Source organism: Salvelinus alpinus, chromosome 4 (assembly GCF_045679555.1).
Source record: "Salvelinus alpinus chromosome 4, SLU_Salpinus.1, whole genome shotgun sequence".
Taxonomy (NCBI): domain Eukaryota; kingdom Metazoa; phylum Chordata; class Actinopteri; order Salmoniformes; family Salmonidae; genus Salvelinus; species Salvelinus alpinus.
In genome coordinates, this window is record NC_092089.1 from 72051241 (window position 1) to 72078671 (window position 27431).

Below are 27431 nucleotides of genomic sequence, written 5' to 3' on the forward strand. Positions count from 1 at the left end.
TGCATGCTCTTCAACCGATTGCTGCCCGCACCTACCCGCCCGCCTAGCATCACTACTCTGGACAGTTCTGACTTAGAATATGTGGACAACTACAAATACCTAGGTGTCTGGCTAGACTGTAAACTCTCCTTCCAGACTCACATTAAACATCTCCAATCCAAAATTAAATCTAGAATCGGCTTCCTATTTCGCAACAAAGCCTCCTTCACTCATGCTGCCAAACATACCCTCGTAAAACTGACTATCCTACCGATCCTTGACTTCGGCGATGTCATTTACAAAAAAGCCTCCAACACTTCTCAGCAAATTGGATGTAGTCTATCACAGTGCCATCCGTTTTGTCACCAAAGCCCCATATACTACCCAACAATGCGACCTGTATGCTCTCGTTGGCTGGCCCTTGCTACATATTCGTCGCCAAACCCACTGGCTCAAGGTCATCTATAAGTCTTTGGTAGGTAAAGCCCCGCCTTATCTCAGCTTACAGATCACCATAGCAACACCCACCCGTAGCACGCGCTCCAGCAGCTATATTTCACTGGTCATCCCCAAAGCCAACACCTGCTTTGGCCGCCTTTCCTTCCAGTTCTCTGCTGCCAATGACTGGAGCTAATTGCAAAAATTACCGAAGCTGGAGACATATCTCCCTCACTAACTTTAAGCATCAGCTGTCAGAGCAGCTTACCGATCACTGTACCTGTACACAGCCCATCTGTAAATAGCACACCCAACTACCTTATCCCCATACTGTTTTTTTGTTTTGTTGCTATTTTGCACCCCAGTATCTCTACTTGCACATCTATCACTCCAGTGTTAATGCTAAATTGTAATTATTTCGCCACTATGGCCTATTTATTGCCTTACCTCCCTAACCTTACTCCATTTGCACACACTGTACATAGATTTTTATATCGTGTAATTGACTATACGTTTGTTTATCCCATGTGTAACTCTGTGTTGTTGTTTTTGTCGCACTGCTTTGCTTTATCTTGGCCAGGTCGCAGTTGTAAATGAGAACTTGTTCTCAACTGGCCTACCTGGTTAAATAAAGGTGAAAAAATAAAATAATAAAATCACCAACATTTGGAGTGCACTGGTCTGTGTTAAACAATTCTCATGACCACTTAGGGTAAAATAAAAATTAAAAACATAACTTCCTATGTAAGAAAGGCACGAAAAACAATAGCCTACTACTGTCCATATAGTGTGCCCTGTGAGATACATTTAAACAATTCTCAGGACTTCTGCAACACCACGTAGGTGATATGGTGAAAGAAAAATACTGGAAAGAACTCCCTAAATCAGAAAGGTTACAAAAACAATATTTTACTATAGCAGCTTACATATAGTATCGCTTGTGACGTTGAGGTACATTTAAATAATTCTCCTGACTACTGCAAAACCACATAGGCTATAAGACAAGATGAGGTAGAGCATGTAAACAGGTAATAACATGGTTTCATTGTCTGCTGAATCACATAATAGATCTGTTAAAGCTCTACCTAAGACTAGAGGAGCGTGTGACGACTTTATGTTTTAAGAGTTAAGTATTAATTGGGTAGGCTACTTGCTATCGTTTTCGGCCTTTTTCACAGGATGTTTCAGACATAATATAGTAACCTGGCCCCTGTTCAGTGAAAGTAGGTGAAAGGTGAACTGGTGTCATCTGACCCTGGCTGCAATTGCCCCCACCCAGATGTTCCAGCTCAAAGTGACTAAACTTATGTAATAGCAAGTGACGAGTCAGCAAAAAGTTTAGACAGTATGGAAAAGACACATCTAATCAGAAAAGCCCTTAAATATATACGTTAGGCTCTTGAATAGCTTCTACCAACAGGCTCTTGAACAGCTTCTATCCCAACGCAATAAGACTGATAAATAGCTAATAAAATAGCTACACGGACTATCTGAGTTAACCTTGTATCTTTATTGACCTTTTATTTGTATTTTTGCACTGTCTCTATGCACACTCACAGGGCCCTACACACACACACACACACACACACACACACACACACACACACACACACACACACACACACACACACACACACACACAAAAACACTCACTCTATCAACTGCTCTCACACATAATATGCACATACATTTATACTGACTACACTCACATGCAAGCTGCTGCTACTCTGTTTATCATACAATATATCCTGATGCCTAGTCACCTTACCTCTATACATATCTACCTCCATTGCGCCAGTATCCCTGCACATTGTAAATATGGTATTGGAACTGACCCTGTACATAGCATGCTTGCTTACTTATTGTGTTCTTCATATTTCTTCAAATTTCTCGTGTGCTTTTTTTCTTGTATTACATTGTTATTTCATTGTTGGGTTTTTAGTTTGCAAAAAAGGCATTTCACTGTACTTGTGCATGTGACATTAAAAGTTGAAACGTGAAACTTTATGGAACTTATCTAAGTTTGGAGATGTTTTAGGCTCATAGTGAAAGATTCGCACTATATGAGCAATTCCTATCAAGAATGTAAAATGTAAGATTCAAGTCAGTGGATTTAGTCAAAATTACTCAACCTTATTCTTCTCGAGTGTAAATTACCATAGATTGTGATTCAAGAGAACATTTTCTGTAGAGAACTGTTGCCATTTTGTCTGAAACTTGTAAACACAGAGGCCCCCCTTGTCAATGCAGACTCATGACCCATTCCACATTGAGTGTGCGGGCCCCAGGAGGAATTAACAGTAGGTATTATGTAACCTGAGGAAGTGAGGCACACCTCAGCAGTATGCCCACAGTATACCCCCTAGCCCAGAGGAACACCGGGTCTATTCTGAGCTGTCAACATGGAGTTGTCAGATGAATAGGAAATAAGAGTCGACCAACACCACAACGGGAGGACTACAGGGTTAACATGAAAATAAGACAAATTAAGAACTTTACTTTTCTCATATGTTACACTACATTAATAGGTTTCATATGTGTGATAAAAAAAAGAAACTGACTTAATCTTCCAAATAGGTTTTTGATTAGAGCCAGGAGTTTTTACTGGGACATACATCAAACCATAAACTGTAAGCGAGACTGTAATCTGAGATAATATCTAATACAACCATCTCTTAGGTTACTACTGTAGGCATATTTAACACTTGTTCTTAACCCATGGTGCCATTAAAACATTGCTGATATAGTCACACTATAAACCGTCTTGCTTTAATGAAATACCCTGGTCTTTTAAATATTGAGTCCCACGGTAACACCGGCATGTTTTGGACTTCTAACCCCTTTAATACAGCGTGTGTTTGAGACTGCTATGTTGTACCATTGGATTTGTCTATTTCTTCTGAATCCACTGGTACCAATCATTTGGGGCTCCCGAGTGGCGCAGCAGTCTAAGGAACTGCATCTCAGTGCAAGAGGCGTCACTACAGTACTTGTTTAGAATCCAGGCTGTATCACATCCGGCCGTGATTGGGAGTCCCATAGGGCGGCGCACAATTGGAACAGCATCGTCCAGGTTTGGCCGGGGTAGGCCGTCATTGTAAATAAGAATTTGTTCTTAACTGACTTGCTTGTTTAAATAAAGGTACAAATTTTTTTTAATTAGTGTGATTAACGGAAGCTGAGCTAGAGCAGTGTTTGAGACAAGGGCTGATCCCAAAAATTGTTCTCCTCACAAAAACGTATGTAAAGTCATAACGTTTTGAGCTACAAACTAGTATGACATATCAAAAGATTCTCACGAACACATAACTTGTTTGCTCTAAGATGCTCACAAGCCACACAAGTGTCATTAGAAGGTAAGGGGTTCTTCTACAGTACATAGAAGATCATAGGAAATCCCAGTGTCTATACTGTAATAAGGTCACATAGTTGCTGTCACAAACTCCACAGTTGTCACTGTCTAGTTTGATATTAATTTCCCACTGAGCAAACAAGCTGTACTTACAGAATTCTTAGTCTTTTTTTATCGGGTTGTATTTTGGCAGACATTCTTTTTATTGACATTCATCAATAAAACTAATGAATGCAACTGTATATGCCAAAATGTTTTGTGTTTAACTTGTAGCCCTGGTGGTCCTGCAAAGAAAATGGTAAAACACTTCAATTTGAGGCTATGAGGGCAGAGCAAGCAGATGAATGAAAGTTGTGAATTTCATCTTGTTTTTCTGAGGGTACCCTGGTAACAATGGAGTCTATTAAAAACTACCAGAGCGTAGAGAATCAGACCCATTACACAGGGTCTGAATGGCCCAACAAATGGGAGGCTCTCACCAACCACTGCCTCATTACACACTAGGCCAACAAAAATAAGAAACTGCCCACTACTGCAAAAAGACTGCTAAATAATATGCTACATATTAGGTAACAAATGGAAGTGAAAGGTTAGAGCTACAGATTTGGAGCCCACCAAACACATATAGGGACAAACAAAAAGCAATGGCCAACTCAGCAGATATTGTCCAAAAAAAGCATGACAAGTGAGGATGGCACATTTAGTTGAAGTGCTGTGTTGTCACATTTAGTCACCCAGATAGTCATGAGATCCACTCCCTAAAACAAGATGAACTCTGTTATTTAGTCTGGTTTATACATAGACGTTTCTCAAAACCTCTGATTCGCTATGTTTTATTGGACTGCCTAGACATATCATAGTAGCTCACAGATAGGAGTGCAAACTGTGACAATTGTTGTAGTTTTGCTATTCCGTACCTACAGAATCCTTCCAGAGAAGAACGCTGCCTTCCTGCTACCATGTACTATGTCGATCTTCTCATAAGTGAGACACTAATGCAGCTAAATAGTTCAAAGATGTCCGCTTTCTTTAGTTCCTTTCCTTCAACTGTAGTGATCTGAGTGCGCTGTGAGATTCGTTTTTAGATCAAGGTATCAACAAATGTAGTCAAGGTGATAAGTAGAGGTAGCCAGTTTAGACTATTGAGACGCGCCCTGAATCTTTGGCAACCCCATCCGTTTCATATTTTGCTGTTGGGCCCACTTACTGCCGACTCCGGCAACTTCTTTTACACAAGGTGTGACTTCCCTCTAGTGGCTGAAACCAAAATGGCAAGACATTAGTATTGTACAAAGAGAAATCAAATACGGAATGATCTCATCAAATGTTGCCCATTAATCCATTATAATCATGTACATGTCGGTATGTACAATTACATCAAAACAAATACAGAGAACACTGAATTTGTTTAGAAATGTTTTGTCTAAATTGTAGCCCTACAGTTGATGGTAAAAACAGGGATGGATAATCGAAAAGGACAAGAAAAACAAACTACTAACTTAGTACTTTGGACACATACTGTATCGCTCCAATCCCTATATTTTAAAAAGGCATGCCACAGGTTGATAATGCACTCACTCATTACAGCCTTACAAATAAAAACATCAGACACACATTCACGCGCACAAACACACACACACACAGCGCACTCTCTCCCTGGTACAACAGAACACAATGCAACAAAGGCCCCTCTTTTTGCCTTCAGACTGGCATCTCCCTGCCAGTGCTGTGCTCCACACAGCCAAGAAGATGGAACAGAGAAGTTCGACAAGCGGTTCCCAGCAAGGAAGGCCCAGGAAAACAGTGGACAACCCTTATTTGGGGACAGAATACAGCGTGCAGAAAAATCCTGGATACCGTATGAGAGTGAGAAAAGCGTTAATATATATTTTCGTATTGTGAAAAGTTATGTACTTCTTTTTAATCCCCAGTTTAAAAGAGGTGTATGCTATTCATTCATTATCATACAGTATACATTTGATTAAGATGATTGGTTTACGAACAAATCTTTCAAAAACAAATACATTATAGGTAGTTGCTAGAATATTGATCAAGTAGCCTAGGCTATTGGCTGATAAAAATTGCATTAACCTCTGTGATGAACAATTTGGGTTTAGATGAACGGAAATGGTCATCCCATTATGTTAATTTTAATTTGATAATGTGAGCGCTGACAATACAAATGAATTGGAACATATCATGCCCCCTCAGTTGGCCTATTCATTTTTAAATTGGTGTGCATTAGGGTTATGTTTTCTTAAGCCCACAACACCTCCAGTTTTAATAATGTCTTATAGTTTATCATGGACGAGTGCGTCATATTGTGTGGTTAGAGTAAATGGACATTAGGATACAAAGATAAAGCCGTGCTTTTAGAAGTCGCGCGCTCCGCCAAAATCCCGCCATCATCCGATTATAGTCGGGTACCAAATGCGCAGTCGCATGAATGGATGCTACGTTCCTTTTCCGGCTGCATCTGCACAATCTACCAGGAAGTGTGGTGCGATAAATCCTAAACTATTAATCCCTTATACCTGGAGGAAGGAGATAGATATTAGTATGCATTTTGGATGGAATATACCATTTGTGTCGCCTTTCTAATCGTTCAAATCGGTGTTTTGCAATTCATGCAGGGTAAACATAATACCCTTAACTCCCTGCAAGTTTGGGTTTTTGTTCTTGTGCTGTAGCATTTACATCTTCTCAAATCTAACCATTGACTGCAATGGGATGCTGCGGTAGCACAGAGGTAAGCTAACGGTTTCCTCCATCCCCATGTTGCATTCATTTAATTGCACCTTAAACATCATGCATGCAACGGCGATTGCACTGCTTATATTTTTGCGACCGCTGGCATCCAATGGTATTTCTCACCACGGTAGTCAGATTAGATAAACCTAGGCTATGTTCATCGGGGAAGACTAGTGGTAATCCTATTATTGAAGCCAAGGAAATATCGAGCTATAACTTGCGACAATGGTTTAATAGTTTAGTTCATTACCACCGACATTTTGCATAGGCTACCGCTTGAAAGCAGCTTTGCATACCATAAATAGCTCGTGAGCACCGTTAGCTTTGTAAACAAACCTCACTTCTCCTCGCGCAACGTGCGAGATTTGACGCTATTGAACACTGCCTTGACAATGAAGAATAGTAGAATGTCGTTAAATGTGATTGTTTAACGCAAAGTAATGTTTCACTACATTCGGCCACAGTCTATCTACGAAAATGGCAATGAAATTGCGTGCCATTGTACATTTGTTGGTGTGAAATAACATGTGTAGCCTACAGTTTCACCTTTGAATTGACAAAGACGCATATAGACTGTATCCTATTTGCTAATGTGGCCCCGACGATGTGTTGGTATTTTGTTTTCCAGAGGACAAAGAGAGAATGGAAACCCTTGGAGGATCGAAGTTGCACGGATTTGCCGTGGTTCCTTTTATTTACTGTATTCTGTGTTGGAATGGTAAGTATATATGCTTATTCGTTTTACAATTGAAAACGAAGAACAATGTAATACCATAAATATATGTTAAACCACATTTGAATACTAAATACAGAATAGCTGTTGTAACAGATTAAATACTATTCCATTTCTGGGATTTTAATCTGAATACTTAAAAACCACTGGTCATTAAACGTTCTATAAACTTTGCAGTTAGACAGTCAGGATGGTACATTGCATTTTATACCTGTCAACAATATATTGATACAAATCCATACCCCACTGTCACACAGGCACGTATTGCATTTGTAGCATTGGATGCTAATGCTTGGTAATGGTTCTCTCAGGGGAGTATCTGTGGGTTCACCATCGCCACGGGGGGCGCAGGCCGCCTGGTCTTTGGGTATGACAGCTACGGGAACACCTGCGGTCAACGCAATGAGCAGATCGAAGGGGTCAGGCTGAGTGGACTGGATCAGACGGACAAAAAGTGAGTCTTTCTCACCCACTTCACACAACTTCTATCTTAAAGTGGCAGTGACATTTGCCAAAACCCACCCCTATGTTTACAAACAGAAATGGTAGGGTGAATTAGACCTCATTGAGAAATATTAAGAAATAGCTTTGCCCCGTTGCTCATTGGTTCAATAGAAATCTAAAATTGCAGTCATTTTAACCGTGGTCTATGGGAAACTGGCATAAATAAAACCTTGAATAAATATGCAGAGGCCTTAGGAGTAGGACGTTCTGTCACGGTCAACTGTACTTACTGCCTGCACCACCCTCTGGGAACACTGGTATTTCAGCCCACCTCATTTGCATTGCATGCTGATTACTTTCCCCTCTTTGGATTGACTGTGTGCTTAATGATTGGCTAGGGGTACCATAGAATTAGGAATTAGAATACCTCCTTTGGTACAGACCTGTGGGTCATCAGCACAGGGTAATTCATTTCTTTTTGGTTTTGCCGGCGTGTCAGATAAGAGATATTAATGGGTTTGAATTCGCTCTGCTTGACGTTTTTCCTCTTACCGTTTGGCCAGACTGCTGATGAAACAATGGAACATGTAATTTTTCATTGTTTAAAATAATGATGCTAGTTTCTTCCTATTGAATGTAGAATTCATCCATTGTGTTAATGTGTGTATAAATGGTATGCATTGCCCTGCTGCCAATGTTTACAGACATAAGATATAGCTAATCATAGGGAATGGAGAGAGGGAGAGAAAGTAGCTTGGTATCAGTCAGTGACTATGTAAGTGAACGGAGGTAGACGCTTCTTGAGAGGGTGCTGTCTCACACCAGGAGGACCCTGTCACCCAAATTGTTGTGAAGAAAACTCAGATGTCACTGGCTGGCAGTCTTTTTCTCTCTCTTTTTGTATTTCTCTTTCTCTCTCGCTCACTCTTTCTTTTTCTTTTTAGGTCTCTGTAGGTTTCTCCCTTCTCTTTCTTTCCATACATCATTGTTTACTCCTTTGTTTCTGCACTGTTGGTTGGTGCAGAGTGCAGACACTGCTTTGTCTCTCAGTCTGTTGGGTGGTGCAGACACTGCCTTGTCTCTCTGTCTGTTGGGTGGTGCAGACACTGCCTTGTCTCTCTGTCTGTTGGGTGGTGCAGACACTGCCTCGTCTCTCTGTCTGTTGGGTGGTGCAGACACTGCCTCGTCTCTCTGTCTGTTGGGTGGTGCTGACACTGCCTTGTCTCTCTGTCTGTTGGGTGGTGCAGACACTGCCTTGTCTGTTGGGTGGTGCTGACACTGCCTTGTCTCTCTGTCTGTTGGGTGGTGCAGACACTGCCTTGTCTCTCTGTCTGTTGGGTGGTGCAGACACTGCCTCGTCTCTCTGTCTGTTGGGTGGTGCAGACACTGCCTCGTCTCTCTGTCTGTTGGGTGGTGCTGACACTGCCTTGTCTCTCTGTCTGTTGGGTGGTGCAGACACTGCCTTGTCTCTCTGTCTGTTGGGTGGTGCAGACACTGCCTTGTCTCTCTGTCTGTTGGGTGGTGCTGACACTGCCTTGTCTCTCTCACTCTTCCTTTGAACAACCACAAACTGGCTGTGTTGCACATAACACCCACCCTTTTAATTTGTCTCCTGAATGGTGTCTTCAGTCCCATTTTAGAGTGGAGAGTTATACCAACAATGAGTAAACTGATTTCACTTATAGTGTGCTGTTGATGCTTGTGGTAGGCTTGTCTTGTGTAAAGACACAACTGCGGGTAAGGCTATTTAAATGAATAGCTATAGGGATATTGGACCCTTGGTTGTACATGGCTATTGTGTTGCTTGATCCCACAGTGACTAGCGTGCCCAGTCTGAAATAATCCCCAAGCCTCTAGTACTGGGTAATAGTCTGACATGGGTGTCAAAGGTGTGGTTGTATGTTTATTGACAGGCACATGCAAATGTATAGATGGAGGTTTTATCGACATAACTATTTTGAAATTAAATGGCTTCTGCCCTTGAGAACCTTTTTCAGGCTCACTGGTCAGCTTCCCCGGTCCATAATCATCACATTAGCTAGCAATTATATGCTTCATTAAAGCACCTTGACGGCCCCTCCCAGGATTTCGGCTATTGATGTGACTTTACACACACACAGACACACACACACACACACACACACACACACACACACACACACACACACACACACACACACACACACACACACACACACACACACACACACACACACACACAGAAAGACAGACTGGCGCTGTAGACTGAGATCACTGGATTAATGCTGGCCCCAGCGGCAGTGTGTGTGTGTGTGTGTGTGTGTAGAAGAGTTTGGTGGAGAGGGTGTGAGGCTTGACTGACAGGCCTCGGTGCGAACGCAACCAGCTGATGCTGAACTCAATTGAGAAGGCAGCTGTCACGGAATTCAATTAAGGACTACACAGCTGTCAATCTGTTACTGTCTCTCTCTCAATCTCTCTCTCTCTGATTCTTCTCCTCACTTCCTTCTCTCTCTTGGTATACCTTCTCTTCATGTCATTAGACGTATGGTGCTTTCAAGACTAATCATGACGTGTGTGATCTTCAGGCCGGAAAGTCAGAGCTCTAGAAAAATGTTCCTAAATTCCTAACTTGGAATTACAAGTTGGATTTGTCCCTTTTGGAACTAGTTTTTTTCCGAGTTCTGAGTTGTCTTGAATGCACTGAAGTCGAACGTCGGAGATTGTCCAGTTCCCAGTTGTTTTGAACACAGAAATAACAATAACACAGCTGTGATCTTTCTTGGTGGTACTCAGACATTGTTTGTCCGAAAGGGTCTATTTTTGCCATTCTGTGGGCGAAAAAGTCTAGCATTGCTGGGGTGGCTAATGCAATTCTAGCAATGTAGGCCAAGTTGAGGTTATGTTCAATGCTGTATTCAGTCCTGTCCTCAGCAACCTTTAAGTGACCTACCTTTGTGAGGTATAGGCTGGTGTCACACAATGCAGTCAGTGACAACGAAGTCAGAGCTTAAGGGATAGCTGGTCAGGGTTTATTTGGCTAGTACAGTTAAGCAGCTCCTCATTCACAAGGCAGGGGCCAAATGTAAACAGTACAGCGCAGTAGGTGTATTGTTCTGGCCATTGCAGCTGGTTGATCCAGGATCAGTCTATCCAAGTCTGATCCTAACCTCAGCTGTTAGGAAGAACTGACTTTAGAGAAAGTCAAACTGCCCTCAAATATTCTGATAAATCCAGTGTGACTTGATTTTTATATCTATCCTTTCAACAAGCATGTGTGCAGTGCAAACCACTGTGCCAGTTTATGAATCACCAGACATTCAAACCGTGTCCATATACTGCTTACAGGGTAAGGAAACAATGTCATTTTGTAATATGGGTGAACTATCCCTTTAAAATTTTAGAAGGGGGGTACTTCAAACTTTATTGACCTAATAGCAGGAACGGCACCATCTAGTGGTCAGAACCTGGTTATATCAGGATGGGACATAAAACGAACAACTTCAGTGACTAATTTCTCTGAACAGGAGAAAAAAAACATCACCAAATTCACTGAGAATACAATACATAGTATGAAGAAACAGTACTCAGAGCTGCAGCTTCATACTACTTGTCAGACACATAATAATGGCTGGAACTGGGTGAATGGACTGGTATCAACCACATGGAAACCATGTGTTTGAGTCGGATACCGTTCCATGTATTCTATTCCAGCCATTACTATGAGCCCGTCCTCCCCAATTAAGGTGACACAACCGCCTGTGTTGTCAGACATAGAGAACTGATACTGGTTGTTGGAGAGGGATTGGTGTGAGGGGTCTGTGGGTGGCTTCTGACAATTTCTTTGGATTCTTAATCATTGTTAGTAGAAAACACTTTTGGTCCAAATTTGGATGTTTGGTACTATGTTTATTGAATATTCTATGAATCCTATAAATTAATGTCAAATTTAGGTGCAATCAATTTCGGAGGTCAAATTATATTTCAACAAAATAATGTTGCAGGAATGCTAATCGGATCTGTTTTTAACTACAGAAACGAGTTCAGAACAATCTGAGATGGTGGGTGTCATTGCTTGCTGAAATGACCCTCCTGTGTGTGTGTACGCATACGTGTGTGTGTGGGCGAGGTGCCCACCCCCTAGTGTATAAGAGCACCAGGCAGATGGACCACAGTGAAGGATTCTCTTATTAACATGTCCTTGTTCCTTTCACTCTCTGTTCCACTGCCAAGTCCCATGGACCAGTTCCAGCAGCAGTAGCAGCAGCCAAAGGCTCTCTATCTCGTGACATTCTATCATATCTCAGTGAATAAGGTATTGTTGAGGCAGTGGGTTTGCTTTGTCCCCAAAATGAACAGGACATTGAGGGGAGGTGTAGGCTTCTGGGTTTTTCCGGTCATCTTGTTGCTTTGTTTTCCTCTCTCTGTCACATGTTCCCAAAATTTCATATCTCGTGACTCATTCCTCATATTTGTGATGGGGAAACAGATTTTATTGATAAACTGTTAAACAAATTGCTGAAAATTCTCACATTCCTTGTTACCCATCCCTTATGTGGGTGTTATTGATAAAGAACAGATATTTTGTTGTCTGATTTGTCTGCAGGTATGTGTTCTTCCTGGACCCATGTAACATTGACATAGTGCAGAGGAAGATCAAGTCCATGGCCCTGTGTGTGTCCCTGTGTCCTGATGAAGAGCTGAGGACGTACCAGGACCTCAAGAGATTCGCCATGCACAATGGTGAGTGAGTAGGGCCTCTAGTGAAACAGAGTGGACACTGTGAATTAGCATGTAATTCTTGGTGGGGCAAAAAAATTATCATGTGTAATGCACTACCAGCAAATCCACTACACAACACTAAACAATACATTAAATGCACTATAACAGTGACAAACGGTGCCCACAAACTGTTAGGGCCTACATAAATCTGTCCCAACACCTTACCAATGCTACCCCTGGCTATCAGCGGAGCCTTGTCTGGCAGCGAAACAGTTCATTCAGCCTCATTTACTGCCTTTTTAAAAACATGGCTGACTTGCTTAAACAAATGCGTTTTCTACTGACAATTTAGATGTACAAACTATGGCATAAGGGGACGACAAGCAGATAAGAGGCAATCCGTAATTGTGATTAAGACATTAATGAGCGAGCTAAGACTGACGTAGTCAGTATAACCATTATCCCAGAAATCCTAGACCCACTCCAATTTGCATACCGCCCAAACAGATCCACAGATGATGCAATCTCTATTGCACTCCACACTGCCCTTTCCCACCTGGACAAAAGGAACTCTAATGTGAGAATGCTATTCATTGACTACAGCTCAGCGTTCAACACCATAGGACCCTCAAAGCTCATCACTAAGCTAAGGATCCTGGGACTAAACACCTCCCTCTGCAACTGGATCCTGGACTTCCTGACGGGCCGCCCCCAGGTGGTGAGGGTAGGTAGCAACACATCTGCCACGCTGATCCTCAACACTGGAGCCCCCCAGGGGTGCGTGCCCAGTCCCCTCCTGTACTCCCTGTTTACCCACGACTGCATGGCCAGGGACGACTCCAAGACCATCATTAAGTTTGCAGACGACACAACAGTGGTAGGCCTGATCACCGACAATGACGAGACAGCCTATAGGGAGGAGGTCAGAGACCTGACCAGGTGGTGCCAGAATAACAACCTCTCCCTCAACGTAACCAAGACTAAGGAGATGATTGTGGACTACAGGAAAAGGAGCACCGAGCACGCCCCCATTCTCATCGACGGGGCTGTAGTGGAGCGGGTTGAGAGCTTCAAGTTCCTTGGTGTCCACATCACCCAAAAACTAGAATGGTCCAAACACACCAAGACAGTCGTGAAGAGGGCACGACAAAGCCTATTCTCCCTCAGGAAACTAAAAAGTTTTGGCATGGGTCAAATCTCCTCAAAAGGTTCTACAGCTGCAACATCGAGAGCATCCTGACTGGTTGCATCACTGCCTGGTACAGCAATTGCTCAGCCTCTGACCGCAAGGCACTACAGAGGGTAGTAGTACATCATCACCAGTACATCACTGGGGCTAAGTTGCCTGTCATCCAGGACCTCTACACCAGGCGGTGTCAGAGGAAGGCCCTAAAAATTGTCAAAGACCCCAGCTACCCCAGTCATAGACTGTTTTCTCTACTACCGCATGGCAAGCGGTACTGGAGTGCCAAGTCTAGGACAAAAAGGCTTCTCAACAGTTTTTACCCCCAAGCTGTAAGACTCCTGAACAGGTAACCAAATGGCTACCCGGACTATTTACATTGTGTACCCCCCCCCCCCAGACCCTCTTTTACGCTGCTGCTACTCTCTGTTTATCATATATGCATAGTCACTTTAACTATACAGGCCCCGGTGCACAACTGAGTAAGAGGACAAGTACATTAGTGTGTAGTTTGAGAAACAGACGCCTCGCAAGTCCTCAACTGGCAGCTTCATTAAATAGTACCCGCAAAACACCAGTCTCAACGTCAACAGTGAGGAGGCAACTCCGGGATGCTGGCCTTCTAGGCAGAGTTGCAAAGAAAAAGTAATATCTGACTGGCCATTAAAAAGAAAAGACATTAAGATGGGCAAAAGAACAGACATTGGACAGAGGAACTCTGCCTAGAAGGCCAGCATCCCGGAGTCACGTCTTCACTGTAGACGTTGAGACTGGTGTTTTGCGGGTACTATTTAATGAAGCTGCCATTTGAGGACTTGTGAGGCATCTGTTTCTCAAACTAGACACTTTAATGTACTTATCTTCTTACTCAGTTGTGCACCGGGGCCACCCACTCCTCTTTCTATTCTGGTTAGAGCCAGTTTGCGCTGTTCTGTGACGGGAGTAGTACACAGCGTTGGACAGGATCTTCAGTTTCTTTGGCAATTTCTCGCATGGAATATCCTTCATTTCTCAGAACAAGAGTAGACTGACGAGTTTCAGAAGAAAGGTCTGTGTCTGGCCATTTTGAGCCTGTAATCGAACCCACAAATGCTGATGCTCCAGATACTCAACTAGTCCTAAAGAAACCAGTTTTATTGCTTCTTTAATCAGGACAACAGTTTTCAGCTGTGCTAACATAATTGCAAAAGGGTTTTCTAATGATCAATTAACCTTTTAAAATGATAAACTTGGATTAGCTAACACAACATGCCATTGGAACACAGGAGTGATGGTTGCTGATAATGGGCCTCTGTACGCCTATGTAGATATTCTATTTAAAAAATGAGCCGTTTCCAGCTACAATAGTCATTTACAACATTAACAATGTCTACACTGTATTTCTGATGAATTTGATATTTTATTGGACAGAAAATGTGCTTTTCTTTCAAAAACAAGGACATTTCTAAGTGACTCCAAACTTTTGAACGGTTGTGGGTGTGTATGTATCTATATACATTTTTTTAGCGCCACCTGCCCTGAATGACAGGTCGCTACTGCTGTTAGCTATACACTTTTCTGCCATCAAAGCACACAAAAGCATAACACTGACAGCATATTGAATCATTGACGGATTCTCTATTCCTCTCAGTAACTCTACTGATAATGCTGTGGACCCCAGCACATACAAGTTATTGATTAGAAAATCTGTTTGTCGATAGTGGTCATGTCATGAATTGTTTTGAAAGGAAGCTCTTGCATTTTATTCATCACAATCTCACATCATATCCATGAAGAGAAGAAAAAAAACTTTTAGATGAGCGGCATTAAAAAAAAAATCAAAAGATTGTTCCGTTAGAAAAGACTGCTATGAGGAGCAGGTGTTTCTCCCCCCCCCCCCCCCCCATAAACAGAAGGCTACTAGGTCATCGTTCCAGCAGCCATCCATCACGTCATTGACAGTGAATCACTGCCATCCTTTGGAACGACAAACACTTTCTACAAACACTGACATGACCGTGACCCCGCGTGCCATCTTCCCTTAATACTGTCCTTTCATTCAACACACTCTGGCACAGCAGGCACCTTGGAACATGTGGAGAGCAAACTAGATGAACAAAGGCACCATTAAGGCCAATGCCACCCCTTGCTGTATGGGTACTGTTGTTTGTGCTATCCTAGCCCGTCCTTCAGCCAGGCTTGCGTGTCTCCTGTCAGTACTGTATATACTTATTGTGACACACACACTCCATGTATGCCCCATGATAGACTGGGCTGGGGTTATGTAACTTTGCCTTCTCCGGAGGTCTTGTGTTCTGATTCTGAATTCCTGTGGCAGTGAGCGTAACACAGTTAAGAACAAGATTGTGTAACGTGCTCAGTTGCATGAAGGGAAAAGGATGAAATATGGATCAGCATATGTTGGTTTAGACAACATATTTAGCTATAACTGATCACTTCTGGGGAGACTGATTTAAATTCAATCGTCCTTATGGTCCTAGGTATGTATATGGTTTCACTTTCCTGTGATCAATGTCTTTGTATTTCACTCAGGGTCAGAGCTGTGTTCATATGAACTAGCCGGTCACAAATACCCCGACCTTCCAGAGAGGTTTGACAAATGTCCCAAACTTCCAGTTCCACCAAGGTAGGAAGGCCTAACATTAGGGCTGCATTTCAATAGGCTGAGATTAATGGTTCTGAATGAAAATAAGCAAAGGACTTTCACTTAACCAGTCATATAGATTAGATATTACCTCAAGAAAGGGGGGGTACATAAAAAAAACAATTAAACTATTCAAACCGGTCATGTTTTAGAGAACCTCCCAGAGAATGTGACCCCTGACGTTTGACCTCTACTTCATTCTATCCCACAGCAAATCTCTCCCGGTGTTCAACCGGTGCACACCGGTGGACATCTCCTGCTATGCCAAGTTCGCAGAGGCTGTGGTGACGTTTGTGAGCGACAACAGCGTGCTGCACAGGCTGATCGGTGGCGTGATGGCCAGCAAGGAGATCATCGTGGGCCTCTGCCTGCTGGCGCTAGGTGATGACCTCATCAGCATGTGTTTGTTATCAGCAGTATCTTGGGGATGCTGGATAGATATAAGCAATATGGCAAAATCTGCACCTATTGGGGAACAAGGTGGAACTACTACCATGCCTATCCAATTGTTTCAGATCTACATGAAGAGCCAGGGGAAGGGGCTAAGGGTTGTTTCTGTACAGGGCCTTAGTCGCTAAACTCAGTGGGAGGGATTGGTCTTGTTAGAGTGAATGACTAAATCTTCATTGTATTTCTGGGGCCCACTAGTCTCTGAGCCTTCCCTAATGTGAGCCAGTAAAGAATAGACCTGCATAGGGAACATCTGTCCTGCTCTAGTGCATTCTGCTGATTTCTCCATATCAGTATGTAGTGTCAGTACATAGGCAGTTACTGTAGGTCAGACATCAACGGCGGAGAAACACAGTGCTCGGTGAAAATACAGCAAAGTCATCACATCTTTGAGTCTCCCCTGAGACTGCACTCTTTGGAATGAGAGGAAGGAAGCTCTCAGGTAAAGGGCATGACATGGGAGCCATGAACTTGTACATTTGGGAGTTAATGCTCAGAGTGAGTACATGTGGGTTAGAGTAAGACAAGGTTCTGCTGTGTCAAGGTGGGTAAGGAAAGGGTTTGAATATGGTTAGCTGATCCTCGCTCTTCACTTGGTGAATTGGTTCTCCTGAGTTCTGATTCGTGGTCAGTTTTGGTTTTTGAATCCAAATGGTTGAGGTTAGGGTTGAGGCCGAGGGCAGGGTTAGCTGATCCTAGATCTGTGTTGTGCTACAGTGCTCTCCATGATCCTAATGGTGATCATCCGCTACATCTCTGCTGTGCTGGTCTGGATCCTCACTGCCATGGTGGTCCTGGGCTCCCTGGGTGAGCTAGTTACCTGTCTTCTGGCCTTAATTCCTGTGCAGTGTTTTGATCAATCAAAATAACAACTGAAAACCGTGACATAGTTTTGCACCTAACAGTCATTCTATGATCATTTTTGGGACAGTCCTCTTTGCATTTAGCAGTGTGCAGGTGTTCAATCTATCATAAAAAGTGTCTCTGTTTTTCTGTAGCGGGCACAAGCATTCTGTGGTGGCTGTACATAGACCACCGGTTAACTGCCAATGAGACCTTATCTAAAGAGACTGCAGAGACTACGGAGACTAAAGATGCTAAGGGGGAAGCAGAGACGACAAGGGACAATGCCCAGGCGTTTCTGGTGTATGCCATCGCGGCCACCGTATTCACAGTGAGTACAGTTAGTGTTTGTGTTTGGAATGAAAGGGAGACTGGGCAACCAAGCCTTGTAAATTGTGGGTGGGGTGTGTGTGACATTTCAGATTGAATGCCTGGCGCTGCTTTGAAATCTCAAACTCTTGACTCCTGGCACCTCTACTTTTTTACTCCCCCCTCCTCTCTCTCTTTAACCTTTCTCTCGCTCTCTCCCTCTCCTGTTGGCCATCTTCCATTTGTTTCATCATTCTCTATTACCCCTTGTCTTCCTGTCTGTTTTTGTCTTCCTATGTCCCTTCCACCTTCTCTTGACCTGTTGTTCTCTTCTTCACTCATTTATATCCCTCTCCCTCCTTATCGATCCCAATTTCTCTCGCTCTCTCTCATCCCTCTCTTCCTATACCCTTCTCTCTCTTTCTGTCCTCTCTCTCCCCCCTCAGGTGATCCTTCTCCTGCTGATGCTGTTCATGAGGAAGCGAGTGGCCCTGACTATTGCCCTGTTCCACGTGGCTGGCAAGGTGTTCATCCACCTGCCGCTGCTCACCCTGCAGCCCTTCTGCACCTTCCTGGCCCTGCTCCTCTTCTGGATGTACTGGGGCCTGGTGCTGCTCTTTCTCGGGACCACCGGTGAGGGAGGGAGAGGGGGAGGGAGGTTGGAGAGGGGTAGAGAGAGAGGGAGGGAGGGAGGAGGGAGGGAGAGGGGCAGTGGTTCTCCTCTTCTGGATGTACTGGGGCCTGGTGCTGGAAGCAAAAGTGAGTGAGAGAGAATCTTTACAAATGGTAAGTGATGAATTCCAACACAACAGGACACTGCACTAGTACGGTTTAGTTTACTGTATTGGCCTTATTCAGGAACTTGTCCAAACTAGTCCCGACCACTAGACTGAGACTGAGATGTCCACCTCAGGGAACCCGGTCCAGAACGAGGAGACGGGTCTGACAGAGTTCCGTCTGACTGGGCCTCTGCAGTACATGACGTGGTACCATGCTGTGGGCCTCATCTGGATCAGTGAGTTCATCCTGGCCTGCCAGCAGATGACTGTCGCTGGGGCTGTGGTAACATACTACTACACAAGGTCTGACTCTGAAATTATGTTTTCATGATTTGTTTATGTACAAACTCTACCTACATGTACATATTACCTCGACTAACTGGTGCCCCCGCACATTGACTCTGTACTGGTACCCCCTGTAACCTGTATATAGCCTCGCTATTGTTATTTTACTGCTGCTGTTTAATTATTTGTTACCTTTATTTTAATTTTTTTTACTTAACACTTATTTTTTTCTTAACTTCTTAAAGCATTGTTGGTTAAGGGCTTTTAAGTAAGCATTTCACTAAGGTCTACTACACCTGTTGTATTCGGCGCATGTGACAAATACAATTTGATTTGAAATGTTTATTCTATAGGATATCGGCTATAAGATTAGTAATAACATTCGATTTTATTGTCTGTCACAAATGTGTTCTGCTAAAACAAAAATCGGGGAATTTATGGGTAATCTGTTCTCAGAGTTATAGGAATTACAGAGAGGAGAACAAGAATGTCAATTAAAACTTCTCTCTCTTCATTTATTTGGCCTCCATTCTATTTCCCTCTATCCTTTCCTCTGTCTTAGGGACAAGACCAGGCTGCCAGTGACGCCCATCCTGTCATCAGTGCTGAGGCTGATGCGGTACCACCTGGGCACGGTGGCCAAGGGCTCCTTCATCATCACCCTGGTCAAGATCCCACGCCTAATGCTCATGTACGTCCACAACCAGCTCAAGGGCAAGGTAAAGCACACTGTTTACTAACTTCTCTCTCTCTCTGACATTCATTGTATGGAGAATAATAAAATACTGCATGTTACATACAGTGATGTGCTGTACAAGCTAATCAAGGCTAGCTTGTCGCCAGTAGATCTACATTGCTGTCAATGTCAACATTGTTGTGACATGACACCTGCCATCTTCTGTTGCTCTGTTTAGGACAGTTTTTAGAGAAGAGAGGATGTATGTTCAGATGTTTGGGTTTGACACAGTGCTGGTAACATTAGGGGTGTTGGTTTGGTTAATAAATGGGACATATGACTATATATTTGAACTAACTCATTTTGGATAAACATCTGGTAAACCATGTTACTATATTATTATCATGTCATTTTCTTTTCAGGTATTTTTCTTTATTCTCCTTGGAGGGTAATGTGAGTTAGTGTCTGTTGTCCTTAACTTACTGTTTGTTGTCACGTCCCAAGTGTTGCTGCTTGACTTGATCTATGGAGAGACACCTTGCAGCATAATGAATTGAAGGGATAAATTGGCATTAGCTCTCCAGAGTTCTGAGAGTGGAGGTAACTTCACCTGACTAATGCTCTGAACTGTTCCACGAAGTTGGATAGGCCTACAGCAATCTGACTGCCTGCTGCTTTCAGTTTCTACTATCTTTTGGTTTAGCAAGGAGATGTGAGAACACTAAGTTCTGGAGCTCTGCAGGGAACCGTTTTGAAAACTATTGTATTTATTTTTGAATAGTGCATCTCAGATACCCTTCCCCATCTCTCTCACACAGGAAAATGCATTTGCTCGCTGCATGTTGAAGACCTGTATCTGCTGCCTGTGGTGTTTGGAGAAGTGCCTCAACTATTTGAATCAGGTAGGAGTGTTTTCCTTCCCCCTAATTGGATATTTGTTTTATATAAATAAAGGATAGATAACAGGTGTAAGTTGGTTCGTGTCCTGCTGGTCTGCTTTAGTGACTACAGTCTCTCCTCTCTGTCGTTAGAATGCGTACGCGGCGACAGCCATCAACAGCACCAGTTTCTGTACGTCGGCGCGCGACGCCTTTGTGATTCTGGTAGAGAACGCTCTGAGGGTGGCCGCCATCAACGCCGTGGGAGACTTTGTCCTCTTCCTGGGCAAGGTGAGGGGGGCAGCTGGGATACTTGAGGGCTTCAGAGTAGTCCCTATTCACTGTTACAGGATCAGATCTACTTTTCAACCCCTTGATGATTAAGGTTAGGATGGGGGTAGGGTAATCTGTTCCTAGATCTGTGGTTAAGGGCAGCCGTTACATTGAGTGTGGGCCTGATTGCGTGGACTCACAGGAGGCTGCTGAGGGGAGAATGGCCCATAATAATGTCCAGAACAGAGTAAATGGAATGGCATCAAACACCTGGAAACTAGGTATTTGATACCATTACACTAATGCCGTTCCTGCCATTACCACGGACCCGTCCTCCCCAATTAAGGAGCCACCAACCTCCTGTGGCGTTGACTGTTCAATTGCCTGAATTTGAGGAGTAAAAATTTGACTGACCCTGAGTGTGTGTGTGTGCGGTGTCAGATCCTGATCGTGACGTCCACAGCGTTCGCCGGCGTACTGCTGCTGAACTACCAGCGGGACTACGCAGAGTGGGTCCTCCCTCTCATCATCGTCTGCCTCTTTGCCTTCCTGGTGGCCCACTGCTTCCTGTCCATCTTCGAGATCGTGGTGGACGTGCTCTTCCTCTGCTTCGCCATCGACACCAAATACAACGACGGTACACCGGGCAAGGAGTTCTACATGGACAAAGCCCTGATGGTAATCTATGTGAAGATATGGTATACTGGTGGGATTTTGTTGAAATGGGAAATTAAATGTGTGTCTATACTGGACAAAAATATCAACGCAACATGTAAAGTGTTGGTCCCATGTTTCATGAGCTGAAATTAAAAGATCCCTGAAATGTTCCATACGCACAAAAAGCTTATTTAGCTCAAATTTTGTGCACTAATTTGTTTACATCCCTGTTAGTGAGCATTTCTCCTTTGCCAAGATAATCCATCCACCTGACAGGTGTGGCATATCACGCTCCCTCAACTTGAGACATCTGTGCCATTGTGTTGTGACAAAGCTGCACATTTTAGTGGCCCTTTATTGTCCCCAGCACAAGGTGCACCTGTGTAATGATTATGCTCTTTAATCAGCTTCTTGTCAGGTGGATGGATTATCTTGGCAAAGGAGAAATGCTCACTAACAGGGTTGTAAACACATTTGTGCACATAATTGAAGAGAAATACCGTTTTTGTACATATGGAACATTTCTGGGATCTTTTATTTCAGCTCATGAAATATAGGACCAACATTACATCTTCCGTTTAATTTTTGTTCAGTCTAGGTTTTTGTTTTTCTACACTAAAGCTAAGGATTCTGTGGTTTAATGACAAAGGTAATGCATTCATTTACATTAAATTGTTTTCATTTTAGCAGACTTACAGTAGTGAGTGCATACAGTTTTATACTTTTTTCTTTCATACTGGTGCCCCATGGGAATTGAACCCACAACCCTGGAGTTGCAAGTGCCATGCCCTACCAACTGAGCCACACGGGACATATTAAGTGTATGTTAACCGACACTGGTGCGTTTCACCACATGGTATGACACTCCCATCTCTCCCTGCAGGAGTTCGTGGAAAACAGCAGGAAGTTGGAACGGGTGGTGGAGCGAGGGCGGAACCGCCCCACTGAAGCGGTGTCGGTGGAGGGGCCGGAGATGAAGCCCATGGTGAGTGACAGTGGAGGGGGCGGTGACACTGAGCTGGGCTGGGGCTTGGGCGGAGGCGGGGGAGAGTGGGAGGAGCTGCAGGAGTTCCATGTGTACTACCTCCTGGTAGGGGTGCTGGTGGACTGGGCCCTGGGGGAGCAGTGTACCATGGTCTCCTTGATCCTCTGCCTGACCGAGGACGTGGTCCTCTTCTTCTGCGTCTACCTGCCCACCTCCACACTCGTGCTCTTCGCCACGCTGCTCCAGAAACCCTCCCCCGTCGTCGTGCCTCAGCCACAACCAAAGGCACAGACGCTGTCGCCATCTAAATCGTTGTCTTCGCATGCTAGCCAACGCATGCTAACTAACGCACCACAACAGCATCTTGCTCACCCTCATCTCTAATAACTCTTCTCAAACTATCCCATCCCTCTTTTTTTTACTGTTTTTTGTTTTGCTCGCCTGTCATCTCCTGGCCATCTTTAACCTGAAGTGTAAATTAGTTGGATTTTTTTTTGCCTTATCACCATGGTGCTTTTTGGTAACTAGGGGCATGTCTGGTAGCGCAGATAATCTTCTGTCAGTTTAGAAAGATGGTGGGGGGGATGAACACAAAGAAACAGTACGCAATGAACAGTCCACCCCCCTCTAAAGTAAGCAGCAGTGAGAAAGAACAATGCCAGACTGTTGATGCATTGCTAAAAAGGGACCAATGGGAAGATGGATATAGGACTTTTTTTTTGCCTGTCTATTGTACGGTGCTGCTGGATTTCCATGTACTGCTGGAATTATTTAAAGCACTGTTAGGCGCTACTGAAGTTGGCAACTATCTGTTTACTTGTAGATTTGGCCTTTTCTTATCTCCTAGATACTCAGAGAGCATTATTGGTAAAGTTATTCTTGTAATTTGGTAGTTAAGAGGTAGAAGTATCTCCCCCAGTAGTTTTAAAATAATAAGCAATGTGTATTCGTCATAATGTACAATCATTGTTGATAACTGCAAGCAAGTCAGCTTTGGCCCAAGGATATACAGGCGTATCCCTCAGCCCTCTGAGTGTCCCTCAGATTTCAGGTCACAAGATGGATCTTAACATCACCACTCCACTGCATGGCTTCCATTTTCTTTTCCGTACCATTTTCTCATCCATACATGTCCAAGCTGTTATTACATTATTTTTTTATCTAACCCCTTTTTCACCCATTCATTCTTTTACCATCCAAATACTTTTTTCAATGACTGCATGTGATACTGTGAATGGAGTAATAAGACTTGAATAACTTTGCTTTCCAGGCTCCAGGAACAAGTTCAGCTTGACCAAAATCACCTAGAGGGACTTTTTTTTAAAGACATTCCAAAATGTTTATTTTTACCAATGTGTAACATGTTTACTATGGTTTCACTCCAGGGATACAATATTTTAATAAGAAACTGTAAAAAAAATATAACAATGTAATGAAGCACTTTATATTGAAGCGCTGCATATTTTAAAAGGCTGATGCATTTTTCGTAGTGATGTCCTTTTTTATAAGACAAAGAATTGCCATCTAGTCAAACACAGTACTAAAATGTATTGAATCACTTTGGGTTGTCAACATTTTGCATAACAAGTTTGCCTTTTGGTTGGACTTCTCGATCAGCGTGATACTTATTCGTCATGCAATGATAGCACTTAGATGTGTTTTTAATCAACCACTGAAACTTAAGTACGTTAGACTCACGTTTGCATTTGAATTCAATCTGCATCATGGAAGAGTGTTCTTTTGTTTTGAAAGGAGATGTATTTTTTTACCAGTGAGTAGGTTTTTTAAAATTGTTTTTGCAGCGCGATTTTTGGGATGTGCAGAAACAGAGGATGTGATCATACAACTGTGTTACAGCAGGAGGAAGACAACTTGTAGTTCCCATGGTTTGGAGGGACACAGAGACAAAGTTACTGCGATTTGGAAGTCTACCCCCCCTACACCTAGGCACTTAGATGTACAAGGGACCATGAAGTTAAGGGGTAGGGACTAAGAGTTCATTATGAACTGGGCATGACATTTACAGAGAAATATCCAGAGGGCTGCAAAGGCTGTTGCTTTTCTTACTCAACCAATTGTCCCCTAACTTTTCAAACCAGTCAGTTATTGTTGGGATTGATGGACAATGTACATTTGACCTAATCAGGTGAGGTGTAACGAGTCCCCTTCCACTGATGTCTCAGTAGGAAGTGAACTCAGACTTTGCAGCCCTCAAGCAATAACGCAACACCATTTAGTATTTACCGCTATAAAAATGTCTTCCTACTTGCACTACAGCTTTTAAAAGACAAATGTTCTTAGCATTGAGCTATCATCTGATGTTAGGTGGGGGGTGGACACTCACTTTGCCTTAACCGGTTCCATAGGCTGCGCCCCCAATCTTATTGGTTAGTAACGGGACTCCCCAGTTTAACGTGGGGGTGGTAGAAGTGCTGTAAGCCTTAAGTCCCCTCTTCTTTTTGCAGTAGATTTGTATTTGATACCCAGAGTACTGAATCCATCGGAGCGACTGAAGAACAACTTTGCCCCCCCCCCCCCCCTTTTTGTTGATCTAGGTGAGAAAATGCTACCTTTGTTTATGTGAAGGGTTTCAGAATGGTACATGATTTATGCAGTTATTTTGTAATGAGTTTGATAAGACTGATATTCTGATATTGTGACGTGATCCTGGTGGATATGTTGAAGGGAGAGATGGCTGTGACTGTTCACATGATAACCTTCATTTTCAGCTTCTCGTGTGAGAGAATGACAAGCGCCAGCCATCCTTCACAACACCGTCGTTAATGTTTCAAAACAGGAAAACAAGTCTGTTGGTGCGCTTTTCTCCGGGAATACACTACTAGACCGTACACTGATGTACCTATGAAATATTAAAGAGCATGTATTTAGAAGAAAAAGTCAAGCCGAATTAACATTGCCGCAGAACCCTATTGCGCAAAGCATGTTAAGAATTGCACTGAGATGGTATTCATTTAAACACTGATCAATTTAAAGTATCTGTAAAATATTTATAGTTGAATGACTAGCTCTGTCAGTCAGTACAATGTAGAGATGTTTCTTAAAATGTTTCAGAGGATGGAACTTTCCCCAAGTGAGAGAACCTGCCCAGTGCAATCAAGGAATCCACTTAAGGAACAGGACAGACTACTGATAACTAAACAACATTTCTCTGAAAACATGTCATTCATGGGTATGTGTCCATCATAGAAGATCAAGACTATGACCGAGGGACTGTTTCACTTAGCCTTGTCTGATTTGTACATTGAACACAACCAGTCATAACCCACACCGTTCTGTTTGCCAATCTCTAATGTTACCAGTTGATGCACACAACGGGAAAATCAGACATTGAACCACACAGAGACGGTGTTCTGGTTTCTTTACGACAGTAAAGCAAATTGCTCTGCGAATAGCTGAGACGCAAGGCCTGATTTGTCAGCCTCTATTAGCGCGGACAAAATGCCCTGCCACTATTGTGAAAGCCAGTACCTATACTCAAAACGATGAACCATAGACGACTTGCATGTTTTCCGTCTGGGTTTTTTTCTCGCTCCTCAGGGCGAGCCATCTTTGTAGGGTGTGAATATTACGGCATTAGCTCCACGTGACTTAACTGATAGAACAATAGCTTTACTCAGCAACAAAGCCACTGTTTTTCGAGATGTTAGTCGACCTCTTCGTTCTTGGAAACAAACTGCGCGTCTATTCTTGTCACACAGGAATGGGAGATACTGTTCTGGATAGGCAACACATCAGTTTAACTGTCTGGTGTAACACTAGCTTTTAGAAATGTCTGCAGTAAGGTTGTTTAACATTGGGCAATGTTTTGTTTGATTTTTATATTTATTATTTCTTATGTATATTCGTTCTTTTTTTCAAGGTAATAAATTGGAGAAAGTAAACTTGTCATTGCCTGTTGTAGTTGTACATTATACATAAAGTTCACATCGTGTTATGATACACAAATGAAAGGAAAAGTAAACTAAATGCAAAACAGTAACACAAGTATCCTGCATTTGGACAAAATATGCTGCAACCCAAAATCTGGAGTGCGCATTTTGGCAAGTGAGTGAAACATGTCAAATAAAAATCGACATGACATATGATCGTTGAAATACATACTGTAGTTAAATTAAGTGCGCAAATGTGTACATTGTGTATTTTGCATTAATTCCTATGGCAGTGCATGTACACTATATTATATTAGACGATCTAGAGAGAATGATGTTGGTCAGATAGTGTTCTTGACCATAACCCTGGTACTAATTTACAAGTAAAATAACATACATTTTTTACTGTATCTTGGACCAGAGCTTTGGGTGGGTCATATCTGTACCAGCCAGGCTATTCTTAATCAGATGGCTGTATAGTCTAGAACTCCAAACCATTAGAGCCATTAGTTCCACAGGATCCATCCCTCTGTCCAGAGTCTCTACAGGTCCTCATCATCCTCGCTGACTAGTATAGTGTCCAGGTCCTTGTCCTTACGCTCTGCGCTCTCTGTGACAAACTCCCTCTGCTGGGCCTCCAGCTCTCTGAGCTCCCCCTGCAGGCGCTCCAGATGCAGCACACGCCGGTTCTTCAACAGCTTCATGGGGAACGGGTTCATGTCGCTGAAGGCTATGTTGGTCAGTTTCCTGTTGGATGGAACAGAGTAAAGTGAGGCAGGAGACAGACACAAGCCCAAGATTACTCAGCCTGCTTATTTCCATACAAAAATGAAACACAGAATTGAACTCTATGTAAGCAGCATTGTCACAAAATACTCCATAAGCTGTATGGCCCTAACACCAGACCTAGCCCTCACACATTTTACTTGCATGCATTGGACAGAGATAATGAGATATGAGACTGCTGTGAATGCTGCCCTCAATGCACTCCTCTGGCTGTATAGCCTCGTTTTCTCCCATGTGTTGAACCCATAGCTGCGACAACTGAGCTATCTGACTTATATATGGTGAGAGCATCTGTCTCGGCCTACAGAAAATAGCTATTCCGTCTGCTCTGCCAGCAACACTCCGACTAAACAGAGCAGCAGAAAAAGAATGGGCTCAGTAGGTACAGGGCAAAA

General features: G+C 43.2%; 2 protein-coding genes across 8 annotated transcripts in view; one reads left to right on the top strand and one right to left on the bottom strand.

Annotated features, from left to right (window-relative positions):
- The first annotated feature begins 5428 nt into the window (after positions 1 to 5428).
- LOC139574380 (choline transporter-like protein 1) lies at positions 5429 to 26267 on the top strand. 3 transcript variants are annotated; one of them, XM_071398902.1, is made up of 16 exons: positions 5429 to 5635; positions 7149 to 7238; positions 7565 to 7707; positions 12283 to 12419; positions 16114 to 16207; positions 16437 to 16606; positions 17393 to 17482; positions 17674 to 17849; positions 18274 to 18460; positions 18741 to 18909; positions 19454 to 19610; positions 20386 to 20469; positions 20599 to 20736; positions 21160 to 21396; positions 22259 to 22360; positions 23631 to 26267. In XM_071398902.1, the coding sequence occupies exons 1-16, from the start codon at positions 5444 to 5446 to the stop codon at positions 23652 to 23654; spliced, it is 2190 nt and encodes a 729-aa protein (XP_071255003.1). In that variant the 5' UTR covers positions 5429 to 5443; the 3' UTR covers positions 23655 to 26267. The 3 variants fall into 3 exon arrangements, with proteins under 3 accessions (XP_071255003.1, XP_071255005.1, XP_071255004.1); XM_071398904.1 differs by lacking the exon at positions 23631 to 26267 and adding an exon at positions 22416 to 23624 and having other exon boundaries at positions 22259 to 22382; XM_071398903.1 differs by lacking the exon at positions 5429 to 5635 and adding an exon at positions 6215 to 6518.
- LOC139574379 (TBC1 domain family member 2A-like) overlaps positions 24294 to 27431 on the bottom strand; it is a 28681-nt gene continuing 25543 nt past the window's right edge. For all 5 annotated transcript variants that reach the window (XM_071398897.1, XM_071398896.1, XM_071398899.1 and 2 more), the window contains one exon: positions 24294 to 26997. In XM_071398897.1, the coding sequence (XP_071254998.1) occupies positions 26793 to 26997 (205 nt within the window). In that variant the 3' untranslated portion in view covers positions 24294 to 26792. The remainder of the gene's footprint in view (positions 26998 to 27431) is intronic.

Excerpts from the sequence above, each read along its gene's own strand:
- LOC139574380 (XM_071398904.1), top strand. The coding sequence starts at position 5,444 with ATGCAACAAAGGCCCCTCTTTTTGCCTTCAGACTGGCATCTCCCTGCC. Across the intron at positions 5,636-7,148 it reads ATCCTGGATACCGTATGAGA|AGGACAAAGAGAGAATGGAA; the intron begins GTGAGAAAAGCG and ends TTTGTTTTCCAG. Across the intron at positions 22,383-22,415 it reads GAGTGACAGTGGAGGGGGCG|GCGGGGGAGAGTGGGAGGAG; the intron begins GTGACACTGAGC and ends GCTTGGGCGGAG.